Source organism: Oreochromis aureus, linkage group 13 (assembly GCF_013358895.1).
Source record: "Oreochromis aureus strain Israel breed Guangdong linkage group 13, ZZ_aureus, whole genome shotgun sequence".
Lineage (NCBI taxonomy): Eukaryota > Metazoa > Chordata > Actinopteri > Cichliformes > Cichlidae > Oreochromis > Oreochromis aureus.
In genome coordinates, this window is record NC_052954.1 from 22,784,915 (window position 1) to 22,800,691 (window position 15,777).

Sequence of the window (15,777 nt, forward strand, 5' to 3'; positions counted from 1 at the left end):
TAGCAACCTAAACAATATTTTCCAGGGGGGAGCTAACGTAACGGTGAGAAGAAGTACGCTAACTACTCCATTTTAACAACAGCATTCCCCATCCGTTGTACACCTCGCACACTGGGATGTGAGGGCCATGGCAGTAATTAGTCTTCGTACGTCGGGCTTTCAGATAGTTTCAGAGAGCGGATCATCATGTCGAGGAGGGAAAAACCAGTCTACATTTCAAAAAAGGAGAACTGCCCCGGTTCGCTGAGCTGAAAATGGGAGCGAGTGCTTCATTATCGCTCTGTGTAAGTTTCGCCTGAGGTCTAATTCCAGTTTTCGGTGTTCTCGACATTTTCGTTGTTAGTCCGAGAAACACTCGAAGTTCTATATATGTACCTCCACACAAAACCTCTTATAACCTGGAAACGTTTAGTTAATGGGGACCGATACATCTAAGTTAACGTTTATTCCTGGAGTTCTGGTTATATCGAGGAAAAATGGCATTTTCTCCCGAGAGACTGTGCAGTTTTAATGCTAAACAGCTAGCGTTTTCACAACATCACGGGTAACGAGTCCTAGTCAAACAACTCACAGGTAATGAAGCAGAGATGGGGAAGTTTTCAGGATGTCCGCAGGACCTGGCTAGTCTTAACCCTTTAAAGCCCAGCGTGTCGTATTTGATACATGTGTTTTTGTGAGTTTTTGAGACTTCTACATCAGCAGCGTGACTTTTTTTAACCTTCAAAAAATGATATCAATTGCATGACACATTTTTAATGACTAAATTGCAAAAATATGGCTTATGTAGCAAATGTGATACAAATTAAAACTCATATATATGCAGATTAAAATTTGATATATTTTTATATATTTTGTCTAAAGGGTCAACAAACACTCCATTATCAAAAAATTAAAGATTCCGGTAGTTATTTCATGGTTCAGGTTTTAAAGGGTCAAAAGAGAAAAGAAAATACAGAGAGAAAACCCCCATCTGTGGTTATTGGCTATAATAAAAAACTTTGACTCCTGAGTCAGGTGCATCGTGTCTCCTCTTGTCATGCAGAGTGACTTGTCTTCAGTGAGAATCGTGAGGCCCAGCGCCAAGATCAGTCCAGAGCCCTTCATTCCCACCCTGGTTACGGAGCCTGAAGAGGCACCCAGGTGTGTGTTTGGTGTTGCTTTGGAAACACTGAGAGAGGAAGGGCAGATGGTCTGCGGAATACCCCTTGTGTTAAGAGACATGGTGGATTACCTGGATAGGAATGGTAATTGCACAACCCCCCCCCGAGACACACACACTTTTCAGTTTCACCTTGTTCCTCATTTCTTCCTTGCTTTTTCTTGCAACATCACCTGAATGTGCACTTAACTAACTCTCTTTCCTCATTGCAGGAATGCAGCACAGAGGTCTGTTCCGTCTGTGTGGGTCAGTGGTGCGAACCAGGCAGCTGAGGCAGCGGTGGGACAGTGGTGAGAGGGTTGACATGGACCATGAGGCAGATGTCCCTACTGTAGCATCTCTACTAAAACTCTTCCTTCGGGAGCTCCCTGTTCCTGTCATTCCTGAGCCTCAGCGCAAACAGCTGGTTCTGTGCATAACAGGTAATGCCAATTAGGTGGCATCACATTTTATTAACTCTCTAAGGTAAAATATGGTTGCATTGAGATTGGTAGTATTATTGTTAGTCCTGATGCAAGCAAGGCTGAGCTCAGTCAATATGTTAATGTACATCTTGATCCCATTTTAACACATCAAGCTTTCTTTAAAAAGCTGGAATGGAAATTTGGCGTGGCTGAGAAGCTACCTGCTGCTATCAAGCCTCACTGAAGTATCCTTTTAAAATATTCTACAAAAAATGTTTCAATTTCACACAAAATTGGAGTATGACATACAAGGAAAGCATGTCCTATAAGTTTTTTTTTTCTTTAGTTTTTGTACCGTGACCTAAATTATACTGAAGCATGATAACAGATCCAAATATACAGCAGAGTAACTAGCGATGGAACTAATGTACCTGTACCAGATCAGTAGCCTGATCTTAAAAGTCAACCTGGGAACACGTGAAAAAACATGAGCAGCTATGATGCCTTTAAATCCAGAGAAAACAGTTGCAAAAACCTCACCATTAAGTACCAAAAAATGTATATTTGCAAATGCACTTTGGAAACTTTATCTATAAACTTCTAGGTAAAACTATCTTAATCTATCTTATATTTATGTAGATTCATTCTGCTTTGTATCAGCACTTCAAGCTGTTGGTGGCTATTGTACTCTGAGTAAGAAATTAATTATTTACTCAGTAAAATGAAACCCTTGTTAACAGTGCCTATGTCAAAGAACTAGAGACACAAGTGATGTTTAAAAAAACTATTCAGTGTGAATTCTCATGCAAATTTATATATGTTTATAAGATATAAACTCTGTCTGAAATGTACATGTTATTGTATTTTGTGTGTTTTTTTTTTTTAGGATACACAGATGAGGAGGAGATGAACCAAAGTCTGAGAGAAAAACTATCCCAAATCCCTGATGACAACCTCAATATTTTGTCTTACCTCATCTGCTTTCTATCCAGAGTGGCCACTCACAGCCAGTCAAACCACATGCCTGTGGAAAATCTGGCAACCATCTTTGGACCTTGTATGTTTCAGTAAGTTGCAGTTATTAATGCCACATTCAAATCCCCACCAAAGCTACAGCGTGACATGAACATTTAAGCAGAGAGTTTGGTGACTCAAACTGTATGTTCTGCCATGCCTAAAATATTTGGTTTAACATTTAGTTTTGAAGAGGTTTGTGGTTCTAATTTCTCTTTATTTTCAAAAACACTGGCTTTTTGTCATGATGGCAACCTACAACATGTCAGCAGCAGTTCAGAAGCCTCAGTGGCTTTATGTGTCTTTTGCATGGAGCTGGGTTGGTCCCTTTAAGGAAATGGGTGTGAACTGGGGTTAATAATGCAGAGTATGTCACATAAAGATACAGACAGGGGTCATCAGGAGTTTGCCGGTTGTTTCTCCCTTCCTGTTTACAGAAGTCAGCCATCACTGTAAACAAGCACAAACTCTAGGGAGCAAAAGTGTAAAGTTAGACTTTTCTTGCTTGAGTTTTCATCACAATTACAATTGGTCAGCATCTTTTAAACAGTTCCTCCATCCTTTAAACTCTCAGTTTTGCCTTTTCCGTCCCCATTTTTTTGTAACAGTTAACATCATGTCGGTGGAATGTGGTGTTAGTCATAAAGTTCTGGATTTGTGGGGAAAATGTCTGGTGATTATAGGCAGAGTACAAAGAGTTGGTTAGGGGGTGTGGAGTTGGCAGCAGTGGTTTGGAAAAAAATACGGAGGCGGGTTTGAAATGGTTGGTAGTTCTGGAGAGCTGGAAAATGTTCGGTGCTACTTTGCTTCTGGTTTCACGGGAATTAGAAGAGCAACAAAAGACCTGAGGGGAGTGGATTGAATGAAAAACATTAGGTGATGGAAGACTGCAAAAAGACGTTCAAGATGTTTAAAAGTGAGCAAAGTACTTTGCTCAGAAAAGTAGCTTCTGGCTTTTAAACTCTGTCTTTTTGATTGTTTCTTGGTTTTGACTGACATGCATTATTATGAGCGCCTGCCACTTTAACTTTTATATACTGCCTCTGTCTGCCTCTGTCAGTGTGCCCCAGGGTGGCTGTGGCTACAATGTAGCTTGCCATCACCAGTGTGTGAATGTGTGTGTGAATGGGTGGATGACTGGATATGTAAAGCGCTTTGGGGTCCTTAGGGACTATTAAAGCGCTATATAAATACAGGCCATTTACCATATATGTCATTTAAACCTGTTCCTTTCCTTGGAGGTGTCAGTTATGTAATGTGTCTGACACAGTTCTTCCGTGCTGACCTATCAGCCATGTGAACTTACATCTATTATTACATAGCCAAATTTTCACACTCACTTCATATGGGATGAACTTTTTGCTGTTGTGTACACTGAAGAAAAACAGAAATGTAGCTGTCAACAATAACACTGAAAAGAAATTGCAGCGTAATGTAAACATGTTAAGACGTTCTATTTTAGTCTAAAGTTGGGTTTCCACACTGTACTGGATTATCTGAAATGTAATTTAAGTAGATGTTTCCAATGCCAAAGTGAAATTTTATAGTTGTTTACTGATGTTGTTTTTGTCACTGGGAAATGTCAATGCTGGGTGCATAGAGCCCCTTTATGCACTCAATTTATCTCAGTTTACTGATGTATAAGCCTCTGTCCACTAGATGGGGCCCATTTCCAATATGTTTACAACATATAATGGAAGACATTTGCAATTTACAGTGCATTATACAGTATGTATTGCATTGTGATCTTGGTCCCTTTTCTCTTTTTTGTTTTCCAGCGTTGCAGAAGGACCCAGGATGCTGGAGGAGCAAAGTGTATGTAATGCCCTGTTGCTCCATCTCCTCAGGCATGCAAAGGCTCTCCTTCCAGCCCCAGCCGAGGACTCAGTGGGCTTCTCAGTTGCCTCAACCTCACCTCCTCCTCCTGTCCTCTCTGCTCTTTCACACTTTGAGGTGAATCCTGTTTTTTTTTTAACTAGATGTATGCATCTATTTTGAATTAATGTCACAGCTCTTTCCATCAAATATAGCAGTTTTACATGGTAGTGTTAGTTATTACCAGCCTTTTAGCTCATTATATTCAATGTGTGTTTGGAAGACGTTCTTTAATTTTACAGATATTTTTAATACATTTTGTGGGCCGTGGGCAGTAACATTATTCATCCGTTTTTATCATAACTGAAAGTGGGATTTATTGCCGCTCTATTACAGTACAACGTTTGTTCTGACGTTTCAGCTGACTTGGAAGCAGTTAAAACTGCAGAATCTTGTGTAGTGAATGCAGAAGATTCCCTTATGGTTTGATGTCTGTCTCTAGTGGTGTGTTTGTGTGTTTACTGTTGATGTCCTTGCTAGGTCCGACCCAGCAGCTGTTACTCAGACCACAGCAGCGTCCGCAGGTTTGGGGTTGAGAATTCCTCAGTGTCATCAACCAGTCCTGCTAACCAAACAGTACGGCTGCAGACTCACCTCAAAAGGTACTGTGACCTTGATAGATAGATAGATAGATAGATAGATAGATAGATAGATAGATAGATAGATAGATAGATAGATAGACAGGACCTTTTGTGTCATTTCACTTTAGGTCCTTTTAAGGTAAGAAACCTGTGGGCTTCAGAGCAGCACCTCCTTACAGTAACTTTGTCAAGCAATATTTGTATTCTGTTACTTGTACAGCTTGACCCATTTGACCTTTCAGTCTAATGGACAGTAAAAATAGTACCACGTTTATTTTCTCCCAGACAGAGTCTACGCATTTCTTTTTCAGTTGTGAATGTTTTTTGCTGCAAGCTTGTAAATGGAAGTTCTGTTTGAAGCACATTTTGTTCTTGACAATTTAGGCATAAATTGTATTAGCTGTTTACTCTGTGATGAGGCAAGGATGTTATCAGATGACATCAGGCTCATGAAGACTGAATGAAAAATTCAATATTACATCAAGATCACAGCCATGTGTCAGAGTGATCAGACTGTTCTTACACTACCAACTTGTGTCAATTTAAAAAGCAGACATCAGTAGCTGGGCAGCTGGAGTACGAGGCATGAAATGTACATCTTGTACGTGTCATTTTCAGGTTGGATGGAGAGGAGTTGGTAGCAAAGACCTCAGTCCATTTCCACAACTCATGTTGATGCACAAAAGTCATGCCTGTCTAGCCGTCGTTTGTTTGATTTGTTTTATTTACCTCAAGACATAATAAGGTGAACTTGTCTGAGATATTGGTTCATGCATTCATTTCAAGCAGATTAGACTCTACTCTGTTTGCTAAATTATTCAAATCATCACTAGGACACCTTTAGCTTGTTCAGAATGCAGCAGCCTCACTACTGCTAATTCACTTTATTGACTCACAGTTCAACACAGAATTAACTTTAAAATCGTTCTGTTAGTTCATAAAGGTCTCAGTGGTTTAGCCCCACCACTAAATCGCTGACTTGCTGGGTGCCTATAACCCAGTTAGACCTCTCAAATCATCAGGTGTAGATCTTTTAACTGTTTCCAGAATTAGATCTAAGGGTTCTGAGGGTTTTAGTTACTCTGGTCAAGGTCTTCAGAACAAGCTGCCTGTTGACCTGAGGTCGGTTACAAATGTGCCTGCTTTCAAAATCAGACTCAAACCCTATTCTCACAGGTTACATCTAATAACTGTGTTGTTTTTATTGCCTTAAGACATTGTAGAGATACATAGTTTTGTTTATGTTTTTATCTTTTATGATAAGCACATGCAGTGAAATGTGCTATATAAATAAAATTGACACTGACATTGTATATAGAATGTAGATTTATTGTGGAGTTCTTATCTAAGAATTAACCACCCTGTGTTTATTCGTTATCTCATAATTTTATATAATCATCTACTGATTCAGAGCTGTAAGATCTGTCACCAACAAGCTTCGAGAAGATTGTCAAAGCTTCCAAGCCAGTTTTATGTTTTCTCGCTGCATCTGAGTGTTTGTTTAGCTCTAATAGGGCAAACAAATATCAATAATTTTTCATCAACAGCTTCCCACTCTCATCTGTTCTTCAGGCAGAAGATGTTGAATCATTCCAACTGTCTTTCTAGTTTAAATATATTGAAATTAAAGGTACACAGCATAATTATCTTTTTATTAGTTTAATTTCTGTAATTAAATAGGAGTCGGGTTAAATATCTACAATACAGTAACAAGAAGTGAAACTGTGTTTAGCTCATTTATTTGTTTCCTAACTTAAGAGTAACAGCACATTGTCTCCTCCATTTCTCCTCGTTTCAGAAAAGCCTAATTTTTGTTATGCATACACAAACAAGAAGGGATCATATTTATTTTTTGCATCTGCACATGCCAGACTGGTATCTGTCACTGGGAGAGAGGCCTGGCATTTACATGCTGTGCTGTCTTGCCATGTGTTGACCTCTGCGCAGCCCTGCTCTAATTATATCTCCAAAGGGTTTAATTTCAAAACAGGTGTCCATTCTGACTTTTTCCAATTACATAAGATGATATTATAAATATACTGAATCATTCTAAGAAAAAGCATCGAGTCTTTTTAGTCAGCGCATTGCAGTCATATTTTCCAGTCTTTCTTTAGTATCCATCCATTTTCTTCCGCTTATCCGAGGCCCAGTTGCAGGGACAGCAGCCTAAGGAGAGAAGCCCAGAGCTCACTGTCACTGGCCACCTCCAGCTTGTCCGGGGGAGCACAAAGGGGTTCCCAGGCCAGCCAAGAGATATAATCTCTCCAGTGTGTCCTGGGTCTGCCCTTGGGCCTCCTTCCCATGGGATATGCCCAGAACAACTCATCCAGTAGGCACCCAGGAGATGTCAGATGCCTGAACCTCCTCAACTAGCTCCTTTCGATGTGGAGGTGTAGCGGCTCTACTCCAAGCCACTCCTGGATGGCCGAACTCCTCACCCTATCTCTAAGGGGGAGGCCAGCCACCCTTCTGAGAAAGCTAATTTCCACCGCTTGTATCCACGATCTTGTTCTTTTGGTCACTACTCTAGCTCTTGACCATAGGTAAGGGTAGGGACGTAGACTGACTGGTAAATTGAGCGCTTTGCTTTTACGCTTAGCTCTCTCTTCACCATGTTGGACCAGTACAGAATTTACATCACTTCAGCCGCAGCACCAATTCATCCTTCGATCTCCTGCTCCCCTCTCCCCTTTACTCATGAACAAGGCCCCGAGATACTTAAACTCTTCCACTTGGGGTAGTAACTCGTCCCTGACCTGGAGGGGGCACTCCATCCTTTTCCAGCTGACGACCATGGCCTAGTTGGAGCACACCCTCTGGTCCCCCTTCTTAAAGATGGGAACCATCTTACTGTGTCATGTGCACTTATCGACATCCCTGTGTTTGAACACGGTGTGGATAAACTGTGGTTTGCACAGAAGTTCAATAACAGAATACCGCTTGGGTTTAGATCTGGTAGGCTGTTCCTCCCAATAATGACCCCTCCAGGTTTTAATGTCATTGCCCACATGCCCATTTAAGTCTCCTAGCGTGGCGATGGAGTCCCCAGGTGGGGTGCACTCAAGCGTCCGACCCAGGGACTCCAAGAAGGCTGGGTACTCTAAACTGTCATTCAGCACATAAGATAGCATTGACCGAACAGACCATCTCAAAGCACACCGGGGGAGCTGCCAGAGGCTCGACCTGATGGCACAGGGGAAAAACCCTCTCATCTACTGGGAAAAACTCCAACGTACAGGCAGCAAGCTGAGGGGAAAATAAAATTCCCACCCGAGCAGGTCCTTGCAGGTCACCCATTTCATAGATAAGGAACTCTCATTTTCAGGTTCATGTTTCAAGTTTTTTTGTGTAATATGATTTTTATTGGCCAATGAATTATCTTCCTTATTGAGTCATGTTTTTATTTTTTTTGTTAAATATTTATTGTATAATTGATGTGTTTAGGCATCATTTTAAGTACCCCCCATTTGCCACCTTGTATCTATTTTTGTTAGTTTGTGTCGCCTTTCAGCTCTTAGCCTCTCTGGCCTACTTCCACCCACTGCTGTGCCAGAACTGGCACTGCTGACCCTGAATATGACCAAGTGTTTCTGTCTGGGAGCTCAAATTTCTGTCTGTGCACAGCTGAATGCTGAAGTGTGTTTGTGTGCATGCATTCTTGTTTGTGTGTATGAGCCTGGGTACCCATAATGGGTCAGTTCTCTGGCTCTGGGCGCTACTTTTCATCATTAAGCACCCATCATCTGTGCTGTCTTTTCTTTATGCCTTTGACTTTCTCCATCCACCCAAAGCAGCAAACTGTTTACCGTCATAGGTAAACTGCATAATGTTGTAAGTTAATCGGCTTTGGCAGAATATGTTTTCTTGTCTCATCTGCTTCAGCATCAGGGACAACAACCATGGATCTACAGTCTTCTGCAAGTGAGTGAGTTCATGCAAGGTAGCTTTAGACCCAGTGGACAGATGTATTTGCTTTGCAGCAGGGATCAATCATCCATAAAAAGGTTATGAGGGTGCTGGTATCACTCAAAACAGAAGTCTAGTCACAGATAACCTGACTAATTTGTGTGTTTTAGGGTTTTGTTAACATTATTTGGTGATTTGGTGTTGTCTGCAGTTTTCTGATAACTGTTGTTGCTGCTGTTCACTAGCTTCTGTTAATATAGTGGATGTTTAAAAAAGGGAAACGTGAAGCATAATTCATTTTGGTAAATCAGTTGTGCTTGTTTTTGCTGAGGGCAGCTCATCTGAGTTTTATGAGACATGTCGTGGCGTAACATTAGATCAGGCACTGCTGATTCAGACCTCCTGGATGTTTTCCTGCAGAGATGAGCAATTTTAACTCCTCTTAGCCCTGTGATAATGCACTTACAAGTTTGTTTTTTCGATTTTACTCCTGTGGATGCAAAATGATCTACTTTAGTTTATTTTTCCTTGATTTAACAATGTGTTTTATTTTATTTAGTACCCTACTGGTTTATTTAAAATTTTTATTTGTTCTTTGCTGTCTTTAAGTGTGTTAAAGAGTCCCTGCATTTTAATGTGCTGTACTGAAAGTTGTCACATTGTTAATATATCTTTTACTGTTGCCTAGATAAGAAATGAACCATGAGGAAAATTATTAAAAGTTGCCTTCCTGTAAAAATGCCTGCTATAAATTTAGTTATTCCTTCTCTACGGGAACCTTTGCATTGTGTTTTTTTTAGCTAGACCATTTGTTCTTCTACAGTGGATAGTTCTGTTAGCACCATTTTAGATGAAAATGTTCACCAAGCCTTTGGTAAAAAATTCAGTATTTTAACTTCATCAAGGTTTCTAGCTCCAAAATATCTGCTCTCGTTGCTTCTTCATGAAATCATTACTTAAAATGTATTAACACTTTAAATAGGGTGCCTCATTAGAAAGTGTTTTCTGTCTCGCCTCATCTTCTCTTCGTGTGCACTCTTCTCTCGGTCTCTGCATAGTACTGACACACCGGTGCAGGGCTGTGAAAACAGCTTTGACGTCAGCACTGACATTCAGAAGCTGATTGCAGACCAGGAGGTTCTGGAGGAGAACAGTGAAAGTGTGGAGGCAGGCGGTGTGCTCTCCTGCCCCACTGACCCAGGGCCAGGGCAACATCCACCGAACAGACCATCTCAAAGCACACAGGGGGAGCTGCCAGAGATGGAGTGTACCACCCTGGGGTGAGTATATTTCCTACATGTCTACCCTTTTTCTACCCAAAGATTATGGTGCTTATATAGCACTCTTCTACTCTAACTGAGGATTCAAAGCGCTTTTTACAGGCCACATTCACCACATTTATTCATTCAGAGCCACAACAAAGTGCATTCTGATTAATGTATCAAAGGCAGTTTGGGGTTCAGTATCTTGCCTGAGGACTATTTGACAAGGTCACATCAATGTTATGCCTGGTCATATTATCACAAGAAGATAAAAAAAGATATTTAGTTTCTCCCATCAGCCTTCTCAACCATTTTTCTTTATCAACAGAACCTTATCACAGGTGGAGGTGTCCTCCATAGCAAAGAGAGAAGACAAGTATGAAGTAGACATGGTCAAAGATGGAAAGGTCCTTTCCTCATCTCTCAATGATGACTGTTTTGCGGTGTGTATTGTTTTTTTTTTTTCACATTTTATCATAAGTTTGTTTTATTTCTCCTTTTTTATTGATTTCTACTGTTTAGTAACAGCATTATAAAAAATATAGCAGCTCACTAGGTGTCTATAACGTTGCATGACTTGGACTAAACTGCATTTCAGGCTTCGGCAGACACAGGACACCTGTCATCTATTTCAGAGAATAAAACACAGCGCAATGCCCAAACACCGAAACAGCCCACAGAGAGGTGAGAGGAAGGTTTCTTCATGCAGATAACACAAGATGATGTTTTGTTCCAGCTGTGTTATTCATTTATTTATTTATTTGCTTTGTATGCTTTATAGCCCTGTTTGTTTATGGGGCATTGCAGATAGCAAAAACATTTAATTCAAAGTGAAACTGCAAATTTCAGACTCCTCCCAATTGAATTTGAAAAATTATTCCAAAAATCAAAGAGAATTGGGATTTATATTAGTAGCCTTTGTATGATCGTTAATGTTACCTGATTCATATGGATTCTAGAATAGTTTTTTCCCCTTTGTACTGCTGCTTGGTTCATCTTAGTTCAGCTCATCTCCAAGCCCTGCAGTCAGTTTAGAAATGGGTTATGGGAACAGTGTCCTGCTCACAGTCATGGTTTTGATATGATTCCAGTCTAAATAACACTGACACGCCACAGGGGCTCACGTGGAACAGACCGTCTAGCTGGATGTGACTGACCTACTATAGTGGCAAGCTGAATTTTTGTTTACAGATAGGTCATTGCTGTTATGTCCCACTGATGTCAGACATGAATAAGCCATGGCCCTAATGGCATTGCCAGCTAACCCTCTGGCCACAGAGCAGCAGTCCTATTTGTGAGCAGATCTGTATTGATTATAACAGACAAAGCATTAAATTCTAGTCGTCGGTGGCCATGTATTTATTTCATGTATTTATCTCAGTTGTATTTGCCTTTTGTTGACAGAATTTTCTTTTGCAGCGTCTCTTTCACCTCCAAGACAGAAGACAAAACCACAGTGTCTGAATGGAAGGTAAATATGGCTCTTTAAACATTATAGCTACCCTCTCCAAATAATTTCCACATTCTCCTTTAAACTCTTATTTTACACCAGCACGACTGTTCTGTGACAGCTAGGCCAGTTTGCACACAAGTGAATATATTTATAATGCACGTTTAGAACATCCGGAGTGATTTAAAAAGGGAAGCCCTGGGCTGAAGGCTAGCTTAATGTAGTGCACTAAAAAAAAAACGAGAGAGACGGAGAAAGAAAGAGGAACGAATGAGAGAAAGCCTTGAAGTTCAGGTGGCTTGTCTAGAATTTTAGATCAAAATCAAACTGTAAAAGTGATCTCTCGTACCAGATAAATATGAAGGGAAGCACCCACAGTAGTTAACACAGTCATCTGAGCAGTAGCTAAATACTGAATGCCCTCACAATGCCCCTTTTTAGATTTGGAGGTCACACAGCTGGGTGATGGTGATGACAGTGTCGCAATTGCTATCTGTTAAAATCTGTTAAGATTTTTGATTACAAAGTCATCTTAACTTTTTTCAAAGAAACTATTCAAACTATGAATGAAATAAGTCTGTGAGGTGATCAAAAATAACAGGAGAGCTATTTTTTATGTCTCTATTATGTATCATCATAATTGAAAATTTTCCACATCGGTAAGTGTGTGGTTGCCCACATTGATATGTGTCAGTAAGTAGGCTTTGGGAAGGGGATATTACCATTGGTTAAGCTCTTTGTTCCTTCAGAGGGGAAAAGGAGGAGGAGGAGGATGCAATGGTTCTCCTGACAGGCATCATGATTGCAGAGGGAGAAACACAAGAAATGACGTAAGTTCTCCTCCCTCATGGTCTTTATAGATACATAAGTCAACACTATTTATGTCACCAGGATGAGTGATGCTGCAATCGATTGTGCTTGTGTGTATGTATGTGGAAGAGGATGGATGGATGAATATATATATATATATTTAATATATACATAGGAGCAAGGTTTCGTGACTGTGGGTGCTCTGGTTTAGTAATGATAGCCTCACTTCTTCCCCTCCCTTACATCCTTCCACCTCCTCTGTGACGCACAAAGCCTTGTATTTTATTTTTTTTAAATTTTGTTTTATGTATTAACAACCAAGGAGGTGTAGAAATAAGAAGCCAATCCTGTATCTGCTGCTGTTAATGACATTGATGATGGGGGTGTTTTTTTGTTTTGGTGCAGTTACAAATCTATTATTTTTTTCACTCTGCATATCAGCATCAGAATTCACTGCGTATGCACCCACTTGCACACACTCACCGAGGCAAACGGCTTCGTGACTCCCAGCAGCTCCATTAAACAGACTCCTTGCTTCGGCTTGACGTTGCTGTGGAAACACCTCGTCATATATTGAACCTCTCTCTTTTCCTGCACACACGCCCCCACATCGCACGCAATGACTGAAGAGGTATTCCTGCCACCCCTATTCTTCCGCGCATGATGAATAATCCATGTGGAGGCAGATCAGCAGCAGAAGTGTTGGGAATGCCGGTTTGAAGGAAAACCATGTGGATTTAGGGATGTGATATCTCTTCTGGGGGCTTGCTATATTCTCATACACTGCCCACAAACAGGCAGTGATCCCAGGTGATCTGGGAATCACGGTGACACAGTTAATGGAATTACTGTGTATTGCTCATCAGAGATCCCACGCTGTATGCTGGTGCATATTAGGAATCTGACTCAGTGACTGACAAAGGGATTCGTATCTTGCTGGTTGACTGCTGACCAGCTTGTAGTTGCTCACAGAGCTGAGGGGGGCGACCGCAGTGGGAATTTGATTTTTTTTTCTTCTCTTAAATGTGTTGCTTGTAGCGATCATTTGCAACTGCAAGGAAATCTAAAGACTTATGTTCTATTCCTCGTACGTCAAACAAGCAGCCTGCTTATAAAGCTGTAATCTGCGTTTTGACTCATACCTTTTTTAGGAGGACGACAAAACCACTTTTCTAAACTCATCTTGCAAATCTTTACCGAGCCACACTCTGGACCAGAAGAGAGTGAAGAGATTTTTAAAGGACTGCTCGAGATTCCTGAGCATGATGTGAAACGCTGCTTTCTCTCTGTCCTGTCCTACCTGCATCCTTGAAGCTATGTTTTGCTTCTGCTTCCAGAGCCCCTCTCTAAAGCTGCAAGCCCTGGAGGCTGACTTGGGACCTCCCTTAGCATCAGGAGACCCCGAACCTCAGGATAACTTACCTGCTCAGCAACAGCCTCTGTCTAATGAATCGCAAAGGCTGAATTTGACCCACCGCCTGCCATTAGCACCTCCTCAGGAACAGCAGACAGTCGACTCATCACCGCCTGGTAAGACAAGAACAATGACGATGCTGTTACAATGAAATAGTAATAATGATTTTTTAGCTTCCAGTATAAACACTGCACTGGCACTGAAGAGCAAAGAGGACATGATTTGTAAACATTAAAAAAAAAAACTATAAAGTTTCAGCTTTGTGAGAAAATGGGTTTTATTTTATATCTACTAAACTTGTATCTCTACCTATGGTATATAATTCAGTCTCAGTTTTCTTTCATTTATTTTGCTCATTAAAGCTGTTGTAATGTTGCTGTCAATATTTGTTGGCCACAAAGTATGAGCTTGATTATTTAGAGCTGGGTGTATCTTTCCTTGGTAAGTTAGGTAACTAAGGTAATATTGTTGCATCACTCTACAGCTGCTGGTGTCTGTGGTTTTTTATTTATATTATTTTCATCCTTTTGTTCTGGCTAAACATTGTTAAAAACATGTATTTATTTTCTTTTAGCATAAAGATTATAACAGCTACATGAATAATCTTGTTTTACTGATTTGTCACAAACAGACAAATTAAGATTTTGCAAATTAAGATAGTATTTTAGCGTAGCTTTAATTTTAATAAAACATAAAATTATCATTTTACTTCACCCTTGCTCTCTCCTACAGCACACACCCCGTCCCCGCAGCTGTCAGATTCCAGTCCTGTCCATTCCACTTCCGCTTATTCAGAGGAACTTTCTGGAGAGGATACACTACCGAGCCCATCAGGCCCTCACGCCAGCCCACTCCTTTCCCGTTTTACGATGACTGACTGTCCAGTTCCCTCGCCACGTTGCCCCAACCTCAGCCACAGCCAACGCTACAATCTAGACCCCGACACAGCTCCATCTCCACCCTGCTCACAGCACATACGCATGTAAGACAACTTCCTTGCCACTGAAATTTGTAGCTCATAAATGGAATCCTCTCATGTTATGCTCTTGCTGTAGGTTAAAAATGAAAAGCAATTTGGAAATGTTTTTTATTATTCACAATTAATGCTAATACCTTACAAAATCATACTGGCTGTTATATTTTGTGATATTTAGCTACACCCTTTGAGTCCTTATTGCACGGACCAATGTGCAGATGTAGAGTTAAATTGGACATATGTTCTTCTTGTCTCAAGGGCTCGCTGCAGCGTCCATACAGAGCGAGGCGAGGGCACCGTGTCCATCTCAGCTCTCAACAGGCACATCCACACGCTGAGGAAGAGGATCAGGCATTTTGAGGAGTGTTTTGAACAGGAGAAGCATTATAAGGTTAGGCAGTGAATCAGGCTTCATCAGCGTGCTGTAAAGATATTTAAGTTCTAAACTGTTGCTGCTAAGGATGAATTACTCCCTCTGCTGGAACATTGGTAACATAATGGTTTGTTAGACAATGAGGAATAAGCTGGTGATAATGATTACTTTGAAAAAACACTTACTTGGTATCCAGTGCAACAGACTGGCCACTGTTATGTGAGATATATTTTTCTCTTTTTTTTTCCAGCCAGCACACAACGACAAGACAGCACATCCAGAGGTGGCCAGACTGATGAAGGAGCTCATCAGGTGTCGCAAGCAGCTTAAAGGTCAGTTATATAACCAAAAACATTCTCAAGTAAATTATTTAATAACTGCAGCGGGGAAAGAAGGTTTGTAAGTGGTTTGAAGACTGAGTTGAAAGTATGTACCTGTAAGCTAAAAAACTAATTTTGAAATGTTACATATACCATGAATGTAAATGTCAGTAATGTAGGAGATTTTAAAATGGTAGCAGAGAAATTGTTATCATTAAAGTATTTTTCTGTCA

The 15,777-nt window shown here is 40.6% G+C and overlaps 1 protein-coding gene across 1 annotated transcript in view; it reads left to right on the forward strand.

Moving 5' to 3' along the window:
* The window catches only part of LOC116322246 (protein FAM13B-like), a 19,564-nt gene continuing 3,787 nt past the window's right edge, over positions 1-15,777 (forward strand). Inside the window, exons 1-15 of the mRNA XM_031742278.2 lie at positions 1-284; positions 1,043-1,244; positions 1,372-1,581; positions 2,450-2,630; positions 4,356-4,530; positions 4,933-5,054; positions 9,998-10,219; positions 10,530-10,644; positions 10,800-10,885; positions 11,621-11,672; positions 12,401-12,481; positions 13,799-13,991; positions 14,608-14,857; positions 15,110-15,242; positions 15,475-15,556. Coding sequence (XP_031598138.1) covers positions 255-284; positions 1,043-1,244; positions 1,372-1,581; positions 2,450-2,630; positions 4,356-4,530; positions 4,933-5,054; positions 9,998-10,219; positions 10,530-10,644; positions 10,800-10,885; positions 11,621-11,672; positions 12,401-12,481; positions 13,799-13,991; positions 14,608-14,857; positions 15,110-15,242; positions 15,475-15,556 — 2,134 coding nt within the window. The 5' untranslated portion in view covers positions 1-254. The remainder of the gene's footprint in view (positions 285-1,042; positions 1,245-1,371; positions 1,582-2,449; positions 2,631-4,355; positions 4,531-4,932; positions 5,055-9,997; positions 10,220-10,529; positions 10,645-10,799; positions 10,886-11,620; positions 11,673-12,400; positions 12,482-13,798; positions 13,992-14,607; positions 14,858-15,109; positions 15,243-15,474; positions 15,557-15,777) is intronic.